Here is a 19577-nt window from a genome sequence, read left to right as displayed (position 1 = left end):
ATGTAAGTACACAACTCAACAAAATATATAACATAGGTCTAGTTGTTTTTAGACATTTTAATGTGGAATAATTACATATTATACCTTTCAGTTGTAATTATGATGTAAAAAGGGGCAAATATAATTATGTGAAAATAAATGGCTTCACCTGACCACTATCATTAAATAAAACAAAAGTTTACAGCATGATCAGTCATTTTTTTCCAAAATATGGCCGATATTTCACAAATTCTACCAGGTAAACTTATGAGCACAACTGTACATGGCGGGAAAAAAGTCTTTTACCTGAAACGATAATGTCTTAACCTGTAAATGTCATTGTACAGATGATTTGTGGTTTTCTGCACGAACAAGTTAAAGTCGATCTTGAACTTCAGTGAATTTGGAGTTATAAGTATCTCTGTTTCCCAGATAATAAATCTCATTATAATTCTTCTTGGTTTTTCTCAGCTACATGCAAATTAGGGTCGTATCCAATCAGACACATGAATGTAATAAATGAAGTGTGACTGTGCCGTAATCCTCCTTTAAATGACTTTGCGGGATTATGATCCTCTCTCTCTTTTTTCTGAAATTCAATTCTGAGTGGGATCAGACTTTGAGCAGGAGAGTTGATCCGAGAGTAATAACCCACAGCTTTAGTAATTAGTGGTATTTTCCCATTTCGTTTTTAATTAATATTATTGAGTGACTTTTGTCCCTTTGCCATCTTTGTCCACCTTTCAGGTTGGTAATAAGTCATGTGCCTTCATTGGTTTCCGTGCCTCTCCGGTGCACGGCTGCTCGGCGTACGACCGGCTGAGTAGGAATACGTCCAAACTCATACGGATAAACTGTAAACTCATCTTTTTCTCTCCGTTTCAGCCCTCCATCCAGACTACAACTGCATATTTCTCACCCAAAAACGTCCTCCATAGTGTGTAAATCTCAGTTTGTAGGGGGGGAAACTGATCTTGACGTAAGCTTGACTTTATGTCGACTCAAATCTTCTCTGTGATCACTATATTTAATGCAAATATCGCCGAATCCGCAGCACACGTTGTCAGACGATGTTGCAATCATAAAAATAAAACTGCAGCTTGGGAATGACTGGCTGGTTAACATTTAGTGTTCATGTCTGACAACAGAAAGAAGATGTGTAGAGTAAACAATACTGTATATATTGTGAGTTCAGCAGCGTTAAAACTCAGAATAAGTGATCAGAGACTGTACCTTAGTGGGATGAACAATACCAAAAGAGTTGGATTCAGGCAGCTGGTGCAGCTGCAGCTCTGTCCTGAAGAGGAATCATCAGTGAGAGAATATTCAGTACGTGATAAACTGTCAGATGTAGTCAAATCCAATAAAGTAACACAGTTGTTTTATATGTGTAAATGAGATTACCTCATCTCTGTGCTGATTCCTGCCAGCATGTGAGAGAAAACCAGGAAGTTACTCTCTCCCTGAGTTTTCTGACACACTTTCCATTTGTCCAACATCATCGTCTGATGGAGAAACAGGAGAGATCAGAGGGTGAGCAGGTGGAAACCAACAGAAGAAGACATGAGTAACGAGGTAGGCAAGCGTTTAAAGATCCTCTTCAGACATGTTTAAAACAGGAAGTGATGGAGGTCAAAATCCACAGTGTGTCCCAGGGCCGGCTCTCTCCTAGACGAGATTTTAAATTGAAACCTCAAAAGATTTAGATCGGAGCCCTCAAAAAAAATGCAAGGTCAGATATGAATTTGCACTAAAAGCAATTGCCAGAATGGTACCTACAACCCAGACACAGTCGTCCCAGTCCTCCAGACAAAAAGGCAAGCAGGGGTCAAGGTGTCATTCAGTGGGTGTTTGATGGCATTAAAAGTTGATGTGAAGCTTATATGAGGCTTCAGCAGTCTGAGTTAGTCACATCAAGTGGATATCTGACACATTTACAGTCTTTTTAGCATCAAATTCCCTCTTTGTGTTTCCCTGTTGAGCTGTGGTGGAAGTATAGTAACAAAAAGAGGAACTTTAGCACTAAAAAGACTGTAACGTTGAAAGATATCTACTTGATTTGACTCATTTGGACGCTGAAGCTTCATATTAGCTTCAGATAAACTTTTAAATACATTTTTTGCACAGAAGGAGGACTGTGGATTTTGTCCTCCATCACTTCCATTGTAAGTGTATTATGAAGGGATCTTCTAATGGTCAGTATGAATAGGAGGAATGATTACAGCAAGAAAAACATGTTTCAATGTTCATTTGGGCTCCTGACTGTTATTTTAAGAAAGACTTTCCTCCTTCAGGTGATTCTGCACGTTGAAGCTCAAACATCACAGTCAAGGAACAAGAAGAAAAACATGTTTTTTGAGTGGAGGGAGACTTTAAGTGTGTTTCGTGCCTGTAGGTGTCCAGCAGCAGCCTGTCCGGCATGGTTAAAGTCCAGCGAGAACACCATGGCGAACCGAGACGAAGCGTCACTGTGCGGAGAGCTCACGCAGCCGAAGGACCTGAGGATGGTGAACATAGCCTGCACGCGCTCCACTGGAGGAAGACAAAACACAGCAGGATGAATAAACAGGTTGCAAAGTTCAGACATCTCTTATTATCTGTACTGTGCTCTGCTCTCACCACTGATGTTCTCCGTGGTTGTACCGGCTTGTTTGAGGAGAGCATGCGTGAAGGCTTGGCATGCCGTGGTCTTGCCGGTCCCGCTGCGCCCAAACGCACACACGCTGTGGTCTCTCCGGGTGCCGACCACGGACACATACACCCGTTTGACCAGAGCGGCCAGAGCCGGAGGAGCGTCCCACACCGACTCCCCTCGCCGGGACTTTGGAGTCTAACAGAAAAGAAGATGCTTTCAACTTATCACTTTTCAATTACAGACTTCTTTTAAATGCAGCAGTGTGTCTGAATATTCTGCTGTTAAAACTTTAAATGGTGGCCATATAACTCCTGCAAGTCATAAAAATACTGAGGAAAACTGTCTACGAGATTCATAATCAACATTTAACTCAAAAATGAAAAATGTAACTTGGCTGTCTGTATTTTTTAAACTGTAAAACTATTGTTCAGTCAGCTGTTCTGTTCTGCCCCATCGTTACTTCATACTGCATTAAACTTTATCACGACTCACAAATTTCATCACTGCTGTCTTTACTGTAAGTTTGAACAGACTTCTTTACTTTCAAGAGGAAATAATCATCTCGTAATATCCATATATAATCATATCTGATGGGTTTTTATGACTGTTTTAATGAATTCTTTGTTGATTGTGGTTTTCTGGCCTTAGTCGTGTATTTTTCTTTGCTGGTTGTGTGACACAAAACGGCTCAAACTAACAGAATAAAGCCTCTCTAATGTCCTTTTTTTGCCATTTAACATGTAGTTCTTTAAAGCTGCTCTAATCCATTTTCTTATATTAACAATGAATCAAATGACTATGTGTAATATAAAAGTTGTTTGTTATAAAAAATTATGATCACACTGTGTATGAGTGTTGTTCCTGTCTTGTACCGCAACGTCAGCAGACTCATCAGCTGACGTTAAAGGAAGTTCAGCGTTATATTTGTAAAGAGGAAGATGTAGAAATTAAAATTCGTTGGGAGACAGGATGGGACATGTCATCTGGGGGTCAGTTAGGCAAGATGGCTCCTGAACAGGAGGAACTGAAAACACACACCGCGTTATCTATAAGTCTGTATTTGATAGATTAAGAAAAGAACTGTAATAAAACCCTGTTGTAAACGCTCCACTAGGAGGCTTTTACTGTGTGTTGCACTGCGAAACGCTCCTTCTTGTACAAGAAAATAAATTCTGTTAAATTTCGGTACTTTTTTGGCTCCGGTTTTAAAGGTTTAATACAGAAATTCATTTAACACTGTTGCTTGTGGTAACAAACCAACAGAAAATCATCTCCAACCTCTGTTATTCCTCTAAATTCTGTGGAGCGTTTTAGTGTCTTTCAGCTCATTGTTTTGGTTTTATGGCCCACAACTTTGCTGTAAATATATATATATAAAGGGTGACTCATTAAAAAGTGGGACCTTTTCTTTTTTTTATTAATTTGCACTGACCCCTTTGAAATACATCAGTATATTACAGTTTTTAACCCAAGCAGCTGTAATTTTGTTTCGGAAAATCAACTTTTCACTGTTTTCTATCAATCTGAGCAGCTGAAAGCATTTCTGAAAGTATAAGTGAGCGATTACTGGAGGAAATGTTTGCCTTCACCTTGCTGTGGGCCTGTAACGGAGGCCAGAAGTTCACCAAGTTGGGTCCTGCCAGTGTTAGCGGCATGTTGGCTTTAACTCGACTGGTCAGCGTGTGCAGGACTCCGCATTCGTTCACGCTCTGGAGGTCGCTCAGGTCCTCACAGAGATCCTGCTCTGAGGGGTTACACTGAGCAGGGAGAGAGAGGGGAGACACTCAGTCAGTCCATCAAAGTGTTAAAAACAGACAGAAAGGTGTTTAAAAAGGGAAGTGAGCTGAGCTACCTTCTCGATTTCATACTCTGTGACATCATGCAGCGACCCGTCTGTCTCCAGGCGGACCCTCACTCGGCCTTCTGGGAGTTCAGGTGTCCCTTCATCTGGCTTCAGCTGAGTGGCTGAAACGAGTGCAAACCAACCAATCAGAGAACAAATAGTGACCTTGGAATTATAAAGGTTTATCTGAATTTTTTGTCAAAATTGAGCAATTCACATTCACATTTCATAATATTATATACAGTAGTGAACAAGTACTGTGGCCTACTAAAGTACAATTTCTAGTTACTTGTACTTTACTTGAGTGTTTCCATTTGATGCTACTTTATACTTTCACTCCACAAAATCTGTAGTTCCTCAAATGGCCACTTGAGGCTCCAAAAGCGAGTCAATCCCTATAGACCCCCATGTTAAAACGTCTCTACAGTTAATTTCCCTGCTCGTAACAACTGCAGGGGGTGAACTTTTATATAACTCGCCCCTTTAAACTTTATCAGGCCTAAAGTTATGCATGATTAAGGGCGTGGCCACTTTGAGTGACAGATGGGTGCCGTCACTATTTCAGTGTGTTGTCAGTTCGTGAAAGTTAATTGTAACATTTTGGTGGTTAAAAAAAGTTTTGTTCAGCATTCGCTTGAACTAAAAGACTCTAAGTAGTCAGATGTTCAGTTTTTCTCCTATAAATACATTTTGTTGCCTGTTTTTGTTAGTGAAAATTAGCATTAGCATTATCACAGTTAACCATAGACTGTAAATGCACCGTGCTAACTAAGCTAGCAGCTAACGTTAGGGTCAGCTCCACCTTCTTGTCCAAATATGGTCACATCTGGCTCCAAAAATCAAAGATGGCGACAGTCAAAATGCACACTGGAGGCTTCAAAACCATGGATGTATAAGAGCTGGATAGGGCTCCACCACTCAGCCTTGCAACCAATTTTTCCCAGTGGCCATTCGTGGTATTGCAACGGAAAATCCCCCTGCGGCCCAAAAAGCATTTTCCCCGTAGACTCCCTCCAACTGCAATCAACATCAATTATGACTCTTTCTATTATGAAATTTTGATCCATGGAGGTTTAATATTTGTAAACTTTTCCTTGAGCCAAAAAAGCAATTTAAAAATCTGTGACATCATCACAAAGTAAAGTCTATGGGCCGAGTGGGAACTCGCGGGCGGGGCCAGTTGGAACCAGTGGACTAAACTAGCTAACTGTATATAAAGTAGTGTAAACTAGCTCCACCTCCAGCAGCTACAACAGTAACATGCTGCTCTAACACTGATGCTTCACTATTAATAATCTAATGATGTCATATATAATAATATATCAGTCAGAGGGACCAAACCACTACTTTTACTGCAATACTTTAACTACATCAAGCTCATAATACTTATGTACTTATGATTGATTGATTGATTGACCAATAAAATAGAGGTTTTGCTATCCAGGAGGTGAAAACTTTGATCCTCAATATCTCAAAACTGCTCAGATTGCAGATAAATCCAAAGTTGCAAGTTATGAAACTCCCTCATCGATAGCACACCTACATGCACTGACTGTCAAGAAGCAGAAAACCTTTTATTACCCCTGAGTGGCTAAAATGAGTCACCAAAAGCCAAGTCAGAGCCACAGTGTATGGCTGTGTATACATACACTCTCATAATTCTCTAATTCTCTGATCCCTGCATGTAAACGAGCAGGATCAGAGGTTGTGTGGGCAAACAGAAAGATGTCTAACAGGATTAGTAGCAGTGCTGTAAGTAGCTGAATAGATGGACGTGAGGATGCTGGCTGGATAAAAGGAGCAGATGGATATGGGGAGTGGATCCAAGCACATACGGTCTGCTTAGTTAATATCTAACATGATATGTAAGTAATAGAACAGGCTAGAAGATTACTGGAGAGTGTGTCTGGATTAGCAGAAGCATCTACACTAATCCAGGAACACATTATGCCCTGAATAAGTGAGAATAGGCCTCATGAAAGACTCGTACAAACAGAGTCGTAGGATTTTCTCTGAGGTACAAAAGCCGTCTTAGGAGTCATGAACATTCACGACTTTCTTCACTTGTTTGACTTATAATCACAAACTAAGAACTCCCTAGCTCCCATAAAGTTAGGCCTAGAGGTCTGGAATTTTATACAGGTGTGATTGACAAGATGTAGAAGGTATGTGGTGATTTTCATGGTTCTGGCATAAAGCAGGTCCTAGTTATTGTTATTCAAATATGACTCATTATAGACCAAAAAACTGAACTGATCTGGTTGTGTTTTAGCCACATGCTAAATAAGCACATTTCTAGAAACTAGAAGATGTTACTTTTCAAATGAAGCCTAATACATGCATTTTGGCCTTACAGTTCTTTTCCATTTGGGCATGCCAAGAGGCTACAGAAGAAATTATTGGGAGAAATATTAATATGTCACCAGTCTCAGTTTATAGATGTAGAATGTCTCTCGACAGCCTGCAAACGCATACAAAAAAACTTACAACTAATGTTACCGTCTACAGCAGGAAAGAGACAATATTTAACACCTTTGTGGATGAAATTTAGTACTTTTTCGTACCTTCTAAGGTCTGTTTTTGAAGGAACTGAATTCAACACTTTTTAAGCTGCCCTGAACTCACACACAGCATTTTTAAACATATCCATAACATAGACAGTGTTTATTTTAGGTTGAGAAAGCTGAAGCTAACTTGTTAAATGTGCTGTTTATGTGCATGATGTGTGTGTCGAGTTTGTTTTCATTTCTCACCGAGGTTGAAACCGTCCTTGTTGGCAAACCACACAGTTCCAGCTTCATACCAAACATCCCTCACCTGAGAAACAGAAGAGCAAAGACGATCAATCACCTGTGAAATATTCTCTGTGTGGACGTTTCTAAGTGTTGGTATAAACAAGATAAATGTCTGTGTTGTGATACGGAGGCTCGAGTGTGCCACCACAATAATTATAGATGTTTTCTGTACATTTAATTAATTTCTGTTGCTTTGATTTAATTGGATGTATTCAATTTTAATTTTTACATTAAAGAAAGCAGTCACTGAATGAAAGCGATTATAACTTGTAAATGTTAAAGTAGGAGGCACGTTAGTAAATGAAATCACAACAAGAAATGTATTTTATTCACTGATCAATCACAGAAAGAATTTAAAGGATAACTGGTGATATTTTATATTTTACTCAAAATGTTCTGAAAAAAATGGATACTCTATTCACATAAATATTCTAAATATAGGGGCTTTAATGCATACTTTTAATTAATTTGTTTTGTTGTTGTTTTTTTAAATTTACCAACTTCAAGTCCCCCTATTTAGCATTAATAAGTTGTATACAAACACTTAATAAATAGTTTATAACACACTACAAAGTAGTTATAAACAGATATAAGGATATATAAAAGTGTTTATTAATGTACAGAATTATGAATTCTCCTATAAAGTCAACTTTTATGTTATTACAACTGTGTTTTACTATATTGTCCTTCATTATCTGTTTATACAGCAGCAAACACTTATGTGTGTCCACAGTAGGAGTTACAGTTGTTGACTAATACAATATTATATATCATATCTGCTTATAACTACATTATAGTGTGTTATAAACCATTTATTAGATGTTTATGTGCTGCTTTTAAATGATAAACATCAGTGGTGGAAGAATTACTCAGATCTTTACTCCAATACAGGTAAAAGTCGTGCATTTAAAATCCTACTTCAGTAAAAGTACAGAAGTATTACCAGGTAAATTTACTTGTAAAGCAAAATACTTGTTTTGCAGAAAATCAAGCTGTGACTGTATTAAACATGTTTAATAAAGTGCATTATTAATACTGATGAATCAGTGCATGAGCAGCATTTTATTGTTGTTATTTGATCTTCAGGACAAGATGAATCTGCATCTATACATACATTTGGATTCATTTTCCAGAACTTTTCTCTCATCTTTGCGTTTTTATGAAATATGGGAGTTTTACCTCTCTGGATTTTATCTAAAATCATTAAAATGAGATACAACTACACACTGATTTTATGTGAAGTTTGGAAACTGCTGAATTAATCTTAAATAATACAGTGTAATGTGTTATTTAATGTAAAATTGTAATTAAATAAAGTAACTAAGGCTGTCCTATAAAGGTAGTAAACTCTGATATTTCCCCCTGAATTATAGTGGAGTAAAACTACAAAGTACCACATACCTAAAAATTGTACTTAAGTAGAGAACTTGAGTAAATGTACTTGATGACTGCAGCGTTCGTACCTCTCTCCGGTCCTGCTCTGTTATGGTTGCGTCTGCTTGCCGTCCCTCTGGTTCCTGCCTCTTCTCCATCTCTTCCTCTTTGGTCTGCACCTGCTGCACCTTTTCTATCCTCTCCTCCTTCTTCTGCTCAGCCTGTGGCACCTTCGTGCTCTCCTTCTGTGACGTCATATCCTGTTTCTGCTTCGGTGGCTCTGGTGTTACTGCCGGTCTGGTTTCCGGTCTATTTGCGGGTTCAGGGCTGACGATGTGCCTCAGAGGCGAGGACGTGTGGTCCGACTGGGCTGAATTGCGGCCTTGCCTGCTGTTGCTGATCAGCTTCTCGGCCCGGAGGGACATCTCGGCCTCGAGGATCGGAGGGGTCTGGTCTGGGAGGAGGAACTGTTGTACGAGGTTGTCGCTCAGTTTGCTGGGCTGCAGGGGAAAAACACAAAAAATCAGTGTGGTCCTCTAAAGGAACAGTTCAACTTTTTGGGAAGCACGCTTATTTGTTTTCTTGCCAAGAGTCAGGTGAGAACGTTGATACCACTCTGATGACTATACGCTAAATATGAAGCTACAGCTAGCAGTCAGTGTTTATTAAAGTCTGTTTCCCCTTCGTGTTTCCGTTTATCTTAACCTGAGCCTAAACCATAGCCTGTACAGTATATAAAGATGGACGTAGCGAGGTGCAACATTGCCCGTTGGTTTAATTGGAGCCAGTCTGAAGCCCTGAGTTTCATCTTTTCTGTTTGGCGGGGTGTTGCCTTTCACAATCCAGGAAACACGCCCCGCTACCTCGAACAATTTAGCTAAATTGTGCTAACGGGGCAGGTGTTGTAATCAGGTTCCATTAAACTTAGTGAAATATTGCGACAACTATCCGACTCCCGTAGGCAGGGAGAGCAGTGGATGAGCCAATTGTCAATTACAGCAGACATCAAAGCTACTATAAGTCTTCAAATCTTATTAACGGAGCAATCATTTCCAAAATGACCACCAGCACATTTATTAGAGGGCTTGAATTTAGAGATTAAGACCATAATGACTTGTTGACATAGAGAGAAATTGAGGTTTTTTGAATGGGAGTCAGTCGGGGCATCTAGCGGCCGTCGGTGGCATTTTAAGGTGCTTCAGCCTCAAGACATGGTCCAAAAGTATCTTCAACCCTGTTGTGATTGAGCAACATGTACATTTTCCAATAACACTGCCAAGGTGTAGAGATATCACAGTTTGGAGGCCCCTGCTCAAACTAATTCACGTGCTTTTCATTCATTTGCTGGACTGGATGAAGGAGGTTGGGTTTGTGTGTCACTGGAAGCACCTGTTGATCAGAGGACGCTGAGAAATGGCTTCCATTGATGAACTACTAGCGTAGTGTCTGACTTCCCCTCATTATCGGGATGTTTGGTTTTAATTTAACTTGGACACTGAGCCAGATTGGTGAGGCCGGGCATCAGTTTGGGTTCGCCATGGAAACAGCACGTTGGAGGAAGCAGCGGTTGGAGGCTCTAGTGTTCTTCGGATCGTCAGGTAAGCCTGCATCCCCACTCCTCAACTAGTCCAGCCTAAATCCCACACACTCCACCAACATCTCACTTTTATAGGTCCAAACTGAGTACCCCAACCAGGTGTATCCTCAGCCCAACCTTACCCTATCCTTGACCAATTTACTCTACAAGGCCTAACCACACCTAACCTTTGCCCTAACCCGAACGATGGAGGGCAACAGTAGGGTAAACTATATTTGAAGGAGAGGGAAACACTATTTGAGGCTTCAACACAAGGCAGATTAGCTTAGCTTAACGTAAAGACTGAAAACAGGTGGAAACAGCTGGTCTGGTTCTGCTCAAAGGGAACAAAATCCACCTACCAAAGGGCGATAACATCACATTGTGGTTTTACCAGGAGTATTGGTCTCTGCTGGTTCCTTGAGTCAACATGAGTAGGCTTTAGAGATGTTAGTAGCCATTTTCCCCCCATTTCCAGTCCTTATGCTAAGCTAAGCTAACTGGCTGTCGGCTGAAGCGTCATATTTACTGTATGAGAGTCGTATCAATCTTCTCAACTATCTGCAAGAAAACAAATAACTGTATTTTCCAAAATGTCAAACTTTTTCTTTAAGAATCTTCGAGAACTGACCAGAACTGAAATGAATGAAAAACCACTCACTTGCTTCTCGTCTTTGACCTCTGGCTCTTTGGTTTTGGTCTCCTTCTCTGAATCTCTCACCAGCTGTTTGAGAAAGCCGCCCGGCAGAGCTGACAGAGGTGGAGGAGGCTCGGCCGTGGTCGCCGGCGTGTTCTCCTCCTTTATCTGTAGTTCGATCGATTGATTGATCGATGCAGGTACAATTAGAAAGAAAACAGCAAGTCACTGTGGGATCCAGACATAGAGTTCACTACACACTGCAAAACATCAGCAGAACCAACTCATATTTTTCATTAACGTAATTTAAACATATAATATTTAAAATTTAGAGTTAATTAAACCTAAAATGTCTAGTTTTTATGTCACTACTATTACAGAACTCGTATTTATGAGTTCTTCTGACTTAAAATAATGAGTTGAACGAATTAAATGCAACTCATTAAATTAAGTTTCTAAAGAAACATGCATTGTTTGCAAGATTTATGGACATTCTCTTATCAAATATCTGTTTTTCACATATATTAACAAATATATTTGCAAATATATGGCAGAAGTATTTTTTTTACCATATATAATAATATTTATGTTGCTCAATATATACCCAAATATACAAAATAAAAATTTGACATAAGCGATTTTAATATGTTTAGACCTTACATGTATTATGAAAATATGGCTATACATTCCTTCATGTACAATATAAAATACAACTTTGTAGCCCACAGCTAATATGAAGTGTTCAATTTTCAGTTAGGTTTGCAATATATTTGTATATATAATAATCTTATCTATGCCATGCTTATCTATGAGGTTAAGAAAACTGTTGCAATATTTGAATAAATAGTGAGGTATGTAAACGTCCATACATCCATGTTCATATATCATATTATAACAAGACAAAGAGCCATGCTAGCAGCTATGTGAGGCTGCACTGAGGCACAGCGGTGCTTTGAGCTAAATGCTAACACCAGCATGCTAACATGAGGCTGCATTGAGGCACAGCGGTGCTTTGAGCTAAATGCTAACACCAGGATGCTAACATGCTCACAGTGACAATGCTAACATGCTGATGTTTAAACAAACACATACAGTAGTTGTTTGCACATTCCCTGCTATGTTTAAGCTGGGTGCAGATTGTTTGCACCTTCCTTATTTAACTGTAGCTCCCAAAGATTTATTGGACTGAACGTTTTGTTTATTACTGAAATGTTGCCTTTTTCAGTCCAACACATGATGTTTAGCAGGTTTAATATTTACCATGCTCACTGTCTTTGTTTAGCTCATTTGCTAATTAGCATTAAACACAAACTACAGCTGAAGCTAATGGGAATGTCATTAGTTTATCAGGTATTTGGTCTTAAAGCTGATGATGGCGCTCAAGTAAAAGTCAAGGAAACACCAAAGTTACCACGACTCATCCTCTGGAGACCATGAATGTTTGTACAAAAATTTCATAGCAATCCATCCAACAGTTGTTGAGATATTTCAGTCAGGACACTCACACACTGTTAGCGAGGCTAAAAAAAACAACAGCAACTCCAGAAGCATCCATGCTGGATAATCCACAGAACACACAGTCAGCAGTTTTCACTTTCTATAAAAGAAGACGACCCAGGACAACAAGGACGCTGTTTATGAAGAGACATGTTACCCTTGAATGTTTTTAAATGTCATTTCGTCCATATTGTGAGCATCACAAAGGAGATCTAATTCACCTCCATTGTGTCTGAAATGTCAGAGTCAGATATCTCAAGATCCAGACAGATGAAACTAATTACATGACTAGATACCACCAGAGTTAAGGAGATATACGGTAGTTTATCATTTGGGGTGAACAGAAACCAACAGGGAGGGGATAACGAAGAGGCACGTCAAGACAAGGATTCTGCACATTCACTGCATTTGCTCGTCAAGCTGAGATTGGGAAAAAAAAGAGCCTCTGATTAGTGGCTTTGATTCGGCTACGATACCTGACGGTGACGGTGTGTCTGCACCGGCCTGCCGGTAACAATGCAGGTAATAGATATGATCGATGATTGTTATCTACTACTCCTCCTCCTCCTCCTCCTCCTCCTCCTCCTGGGCTGAGTGTCGAAACCCGTCGTCCTCAACAATAATCTCCAAAACTTTTCACAGTTGAGAACAAGTTTTCCAGTGTATTCCCAAACTTTACAAGGAAATATGAGTCAGCGGATATGACGGGTATAATGAGGGCATGAGAAGTGCCAGACAGAGAGATGGCTTGAGGCCTGACATTTAGCTAATAGATATCACCTGCTGGCACAATAGGGAATATCAGAAAGGTCAGTGGGACAGCTGTTTCAGTCTGTGACAAGCTACAATATCTAATCATGAGAAACTGTGAGAAAGAAGCAGCTGAGTAATTATAACACTTTTGGTTTTATGAGGACGACACATAGCTCAACATTGACATGATCAGCCAGTGAACGAAGCTGCATGTCAGTTAAAAAATCTGCTTGAGCCTTGTTATCCGTTCCCCCCACTTCAACGTTCCTCCTCATTCAGTTCATATAAGTCCAATCCTGACGCCAAATTTAGAGCAGGATCCACACGAGTGTGCTTGAAAATGCTTTTATCAAACTGTGTATTGGATGACTAACCAGACAAATGGTGCCAGCCACGGTTGCATTTTTTTTTTTTTTTATTAAAGCTGCACTGAAATATGGCATGCTGTGAACTTTTCGGTTGATCTGCTTCAGAATTTCATTAGAAAAGGTTTTAGTGGAAGGTTTCAGTGTCACAAAATGGTACTGAGTGGGGGGTTTTATTTTGGAGGGTTGGTCGAACAAAACAAGATATTTAAAGACGTTATCTTCAAATAATGACAATAATCCTTAGTTGCAGCCCTAAAGTGCCAAATGACCTTAGCTGCTTCCTACTAAGGGTCTCAAAAGATATTTATTTATCGATTGTACAAAACATATTGACCGTCAACAGAAATATCAGCGACTAAAAGCTTCAAACCACAAATGTCGGTGACGCTATGCGGCTTTAAAAAGCTCAAACGTGTCGGCTAAAACATGCAGGATGACTAATAACACCGGCAGGCAGGCTTCACAGTGACATGCCGTGATGATTCAGGGTTAGAACAGAAGGTCCAATCACTATGTAATCAATGCTACATCACAACAACACACATATATATTAGATGTTCAATTAACGCAGCATGCAACAACTCTGCACCTCCCTTCTTCTCCCACAGTTTTAAGCGTGAAGACAACGCCATGGTTGGAGGAGGAGGAGGGGTCAGGGAGGGTTCAAGGATGTGTGGGGGGGGTGGGGGGGTGGGGGTCACGGTGATGTCAGCAGCAGGATGTGATGTCAGAGTGGCGGCGGCAGTGGTGGCGGTGCGAGTGTGTGCAGAGAAGGACAGTTGAAAGTGAAGGAAGTGACAGATCAGGCTTCAGTTTGTCTCCAGCAGCTGTAAAAAAATGATGAAAAGTGTTCATTTTTTTCTACTTTTGCCTTTTTAAGAGAGTAAAAAACACATATCAGTCAGGGACATGTTGAGTTATTATACATACAAACACTTTGATACATTATTCCATTACTGGGACGCTTCACAGCCTTTGTGTCTTGTTGTTTTTTATAAGAAACTGCCTCCTCAAGAGTTCACACCTTCTTTGTTTTCCGCTTTGTTGTCATAAATCACACTTTTGCAGGGTTTTTTTTACCTGTCGCCACAACATTATATGGACGCTTTGGTCTGTGTAAATCCTGAGAGAGGTGGAAGAAGTATTCAAGCCAAGACAGCAATGTAAAAATACTCCATTACAAGTAAAAGTCCTGCATGAAAAACCCTTCTACAGTAATAGTACATAAGTATTATCAGCTTGATGTAGGTAAAGTATTGCAGTAGTGGTTTAGTGAGTAAGTAAAATGTATTTGTGTATCGCATTTCCTAATACAATATACAGAAAAGAAAGAAATCATAACAGATGAACCATCCTAGTCACGTGATTTAAAAATGCACAATACACAATTAAAAAAAAAATGCTGACATGGTGCATTCAGGTAACCCTGCCTGTCTCAACAGGTGTGTCTTTAGCTGCTTTTTAACAGAATCAGCAGACCGTCGGGGTGCAAGCAGAGTATTTCATAGTTTAGGTGCTCGATCACCTCGAGTCTTAAGGCGAGCGTGTTGGACAGAGAGAAGTTTAGCATATTTGACCTGAAAGAGCTGACGAGTGACGGTGAAGTAGATCAGACACATATGCAGGAGCCTGAATGTGCAAAACTCTGCAACAGACAACTGGATCATATAAGAAACAGTGAAGAGATTCAAGTACAGATGTAACATGAGATCGTTTGTTTGACTTAGTGAATAATCTGTGGCATCGTTCTGGATTCTAGTTTGGTCCCTCTGACTGATATATTATTATATATGACATCATTAGATTATTAATAGTGAAGCATCAGTGTTAGAGCAGCATGTTACTGTTGTAGCTGCTGGAGGTGGAGCTAGTTTACACTACTTTATATACAGTTAGCTAGTTTAGTCCACTGGTTCCCAACCTAGGGGTCAGGCCCCTCCAAAGGGTCAGCAGATAAATCTGAGGGGTGGTGAGATGATTAATGGGAGAGGAAAGAAGAAAAAACAAAGTTCTGATTCACAAATCTGTTTTCAGTTTTTGGACTTTTTCTCTAATCTTTGATTTTTGCTGAAATATTGGATCATTTGAACATTTATTGAAATGAAAGCATGTGAGAAGTTTAGAGGGAAAAATCACTATTTGGTGGAGCTGTTAACAACTCATAGACATGTGAAATGTGACCCCGACTACACACTGCTTTTTGTAAGACGTCAAAAGACAAAAAGGTTGGAAACCACTGGTTTCATCTTTAACAATGTGTTGTATTTTAAAAGCTTGTTATATTATCCATTGTGTCAAATCTTCATCTGAAAAGTAACTAAAGCTGTCAAATAAATGTAGTGGAGTAGAAAGTACAATATTTCCATCACATGGAAATACTCAAGTAAAGTACCTTAAATGGTATTTAAGTACAGTACTTGAGTTAATATATTTAGTATTTTTCCACCACTGTTCGCAGGATTCAGCCCAAAATTACTTTCAGGTCTTTAGAACTGATTCCTTATTGATCTCTTTATATGGGGCCGTCATGTGTTTAATTTTCACACTTTAATTAATAAAAACCTGCAGAATCGGTGAAATCTTTTAAAAAGGCATTTATTTAATTGATACCACACAGTTTTATTACTACTGTTGTTTTATCGTTTTTATTTCTATTATTATTATTATTAAATAAAATCTTATACTAGGAGTATTATTCCTGTTTTATTTAATTAATTAATTAATTGATTTATTTAAATTGTCTGATTTTACTGCCTAATTGTAGCACTTAAATGTTTTAGCCATGTAAAGCACTTTGTAACTTTGTTTTGAACAGTGATGTATAAATAAAGTTTATTATTTTTTATTATAACTTAAAAATGCGTTGATTATTCATACGTGCTTTTGTTGTGTGTTTTGCTTATAAATGTGCAGACAATGTTAAATACTTTGCTAATAAAGATATTATTATTATTATTATTATCATTATTATTGTTATTATTATTACTATTATTATTATTATTATTTACGATTATTATTATTATTATTATTATTGTTATTATTATTATTACTATTATTATTATTATTATTATTATTATTATAAAGCAATGAAGCATCAAATGCTAGTGTTGGAAATGTTAAAAGAAGGATTTTATCTGTATAATGTGGCCTTAAAGCTGCATTTTAATATTTTTCAGGTCAAATGTGTGAAAGTTGTCAGTTGAAGTGACTTTAAAGCATTTTAGCGTCTTTTAGCTCTTTGTTTTGGTTTGACAGGGTGCAGTTTCATTCAGACTGGATATATGTCTGCAGGGGGAAGTGGGGGAGATTTTAATCTGGTCTGTGGGTCATTTTTCAGCTCCACCCCAGTAACGATGAACTAAATTAAATTAACTTGGCTGCTCCAGCTGTCATTTAAATCACCGCCTTATATTTTAAAATGGATCTCTTGAGTTTTGGCTGATGTGACAGATGGAAACATGCTGACACCGACACGTCAGCCTGTTCGCCTCTGTTAGGACTTGTGTGTGTGTGTTTCAGTGTTACTGGTTCCTGGTTGGGTGGAGCTGGAGACCATTAGGGAAGTGGAGGGAGCTGGCCACTGTCTCCCAGTAGGTTATATGATGATTTCCTGTATAGTTACTTCAGCATTTCCTCTGTTAGTCTGGCAGTAGCTCCATCTGCCCGCCTCATCTGTTATCTTATTATTATTTGTTATCTTAATTGGACAAAACTAATCTCTGTTAAATAAAATTCTGTTTTAGTTCATCTCTCGTATGTTTCTCTTATTGGTATGATCTCAGAGCTGAATCAGTATGACAACATAACAAAATAAAAGCATCAGAAAGATGACTCATCAGAAAAAAGACTCTAATGTGCTGCTGTAATGTCAGCTACAGGTAGGTGCTGCTGTTCTCTTTCAGACCTGTTTTTACACCAGATTTGTTTACATTTTGTCAAAAGGTTTCCATTAAAAGTGCTGAATCAGCTGTTAGCAGCTCCTGTTTGCAGCGTAACATGATGTACAGAAACTATCACTAGATTACTTTGATACTGAAGAAAACTTAGAGGTTTAGATTATAATTATATCCTCGGGAAGAATTACTAACTTAATTTTTTATTCTTATCCTTCTGTTTTTCTTGCTGTAATCATTCCTCCTGTTCATACTGACCATTAGAAGATCCCTTCATAATGACCTTACAATGGACAAAATCCACAGTCCTCCTTCTGTGCAAAAATGTATTTAAAAGTTTACCTGAAGCTAATATGAAGCTTCAGCAGTTAAATAAGTTGGGTAACAGTGTTTTTGGTATAAATTTCCCTCTTCTGTTGAGCTAGTGTGGAAGGACAGAAACAAAATGGGAGAAATTTGTACTATTACAGCTGTAACTTTGGATTTTGTCCTCCATCACTTCCATTGTAAGGTCATTATGAAGGGATCTTCTAATGGTCAGTATGAACAGGAGGAATGATTACAGCAAGAAAAACATGAACATCAATGTTCATTTTGGCTCCTGAATGTTGTTTTAAGACACACATGGAAAAAAGGTTTAAGTAAATAAACTAACTACCACTCTTCACCTCGTCAACTACATTTGATCCTGAACATATATTATGAAATCTCAGCCTCTGCCTGTAAAGGCCACATCAGGTGACTGACGTCTCTGTAAACAACTCAACAACTGGCTTTAGCAGGACAGGAGGCCTCGTGTCACCCAGGACACTCGTCATGAACCGAAAACTTTGGACATGAAGGTTAATATTCATATTTTACAATTTAGGCGACATCTTAAAGGGCAGATTCACAATTTTTCAAGTGTGTCTTAAACAGCAGTCAGGTGTCTGTAATCATTCCTCCTGTTCATACTGGACATTAAAAGATCCTTCAAATGTGCTTTTAATGTAAAGTGATGGAGGCCAAAATCCACAGTGTGTCCACACAGTCATTTAAAAGCTTCATCAGTCTGAGTTAGTCATATCAAGTGGATATCTGACACATTTACAGTCTTTTTAGCATCAAATTCTCAAACTCTTTGTGTTTCCTCGGACAGTGTTTCCCTGTTGAGCTGCAGGTGGAAGTATAGTAACAAAAAGAGGAACTTTGACACTAAAAAGACTGTAACGTTGAAAGATATCTACTTGATTTGACTCATTTGGACACTGAAGCTTCATATTAGCTTCATATTAGCTTCATATTAGCACGGACTGTGGGTTTTGTCCTCCATCGCTTCCATTGTAAGTGTATTATAAAGGGATCTTCTAATGGTCAGTATGACATATTCACACTTTCAAGAATTTTGAACCTGTCCTTTAACACTGCAGCTCCTGAATGCTTTTTTTTTTTTTTTTATTTATGAACCATTAGGAGTCTGTAGAAATTTCCTCCTAATGAGTCATCAGACAGAAATGCACTTTGCAGTAAAAAAAAATCGAGCCAACCATAAAAACCCCAATGTTCCAGCGTCTGAGCTTGTACGGTGTTAAATTCTGTCTGAAGCCAATGTCAGAAAATCACAGCCGGGGGGGTTACTGTACCACACAAGGCCTCTCTCTCTCTCTCTCTCTCTCTCTCTCTCTCTCTTAGACCGTCTATAAATAAAACCTGGAGAATGTCACTATCTCTAGCGGACACAGGACGGCACAACACCGAAGACACATCAGCATACCTTCAGAAACGGCAAAGAAATAGAGATCCGGATGGTTAAAAGCAAATCCTGTTGCGAGGCCAAACGAGAGAGAGTCCCAACCACTGTCACACAAACACCACCACACACTCTGGGCAACACACACAGACTGAGTGGGGCATGTAGCAGTAAAGTCAGAAATAGAGTCACACACATACACATACAGTGACAAGCAACAGGACAGAGCTGACAGACGAGTCCTCTATAAATATCTGCAGGCATAGGGAGGTCGAGGAGAGGAGGAGGAGGAGGAGGAGGAGGAGGAAGGGGGGGTTTCTGCCCTCTTTAGAGAACAGCTTGAGATCAAACCACAGAAGAAAACAAGCGAGAGAGAAGTTAAAGATGTGACACCATCGATAATCTGATGAAACTCTGGTTTACAACAGAATTAAGGAGAGTTTGTTGTTGGAAAGTGTGTCAGCGTGGTGGAGGGGGTTTTAGGGTTTAGAGGGGAGG

At 39.1% G+C, this 19577-nt stretch overlaps 1 protein-coding gene across 4 annotated transcripts in view; it reads right to left on the bottom strand.

Annotated features, from left to right (window-relative positions):
- LOC137171199 (unconventional myosin-XVIIIb-like) overlaps positions 1–19292 on the bottom strand; it is a 61189-nt gene extending 41897 nt beyond the window's left edge. For 2 of the 4 annotated variants that reach the window (XM_067575016.1, XM_067575017.1), the window contains exons 1-10: positions 19104–19292; positions 10864–11007; positions 8716–9126; positions 7211–7274; positions 4467–4579; positions 4204–4371; positions 2599–2809; positions 2369–2511; positions 1384–1484; positions 1213–1276 (exon numbers count right to left, since the gene is read on the bottom strand). In XM_067575016.1, coding sequence (XP_067431117.1) covers positions 1213–1276; positions 1384–1484; positions 2369–2511; positions 2599–2809; positions 4204–4371; positions 4467–4579; positions 7211–7274; positions 8716–9126; positions 10864–11007; positions 19104–19283 — 1599 coding nt within the window. In that variant the 5' untranslated portion in view covers positions 19284–19292. Of the gene's footprint in view, positions 1–1212; positions 1277–1383; positions 1485–2368; positions 2512–2598; positions 2810–4203; positions 4372–4466; positions 4580–7210; positions 7275–8715; positions 9127–10863; positions 11010–14052; positions 14285–19093 lie in introns of all 4 variants that reach the window. The other 2 variants (XM_067575018.1, XM_067575019.1) reach the window with 2 other exon arrangements.
- Between the last annotated feature and the right edge of the window lie 285 nt (positions 19293–19577).

This window comes from Thunnus thynnus, chromosome 19 (genome assembly GCF_963924715.1).
Source record: "Thunnus thynnus chromosome 19, fThuThy2.1, whole genome shotgun sequence".
Taxonomy (NCBI): domain Eukaryota; kingdom Metazoa; phylum Chordata; class Actinopteri; order Scombriformes; family Scombridae; genus Thunnus; species Thunnus thynnus.
Note: the sequence above shows the minus strand (reverse complement) of the source record. Positions and strands in the feature narration are given on the sequence as shown.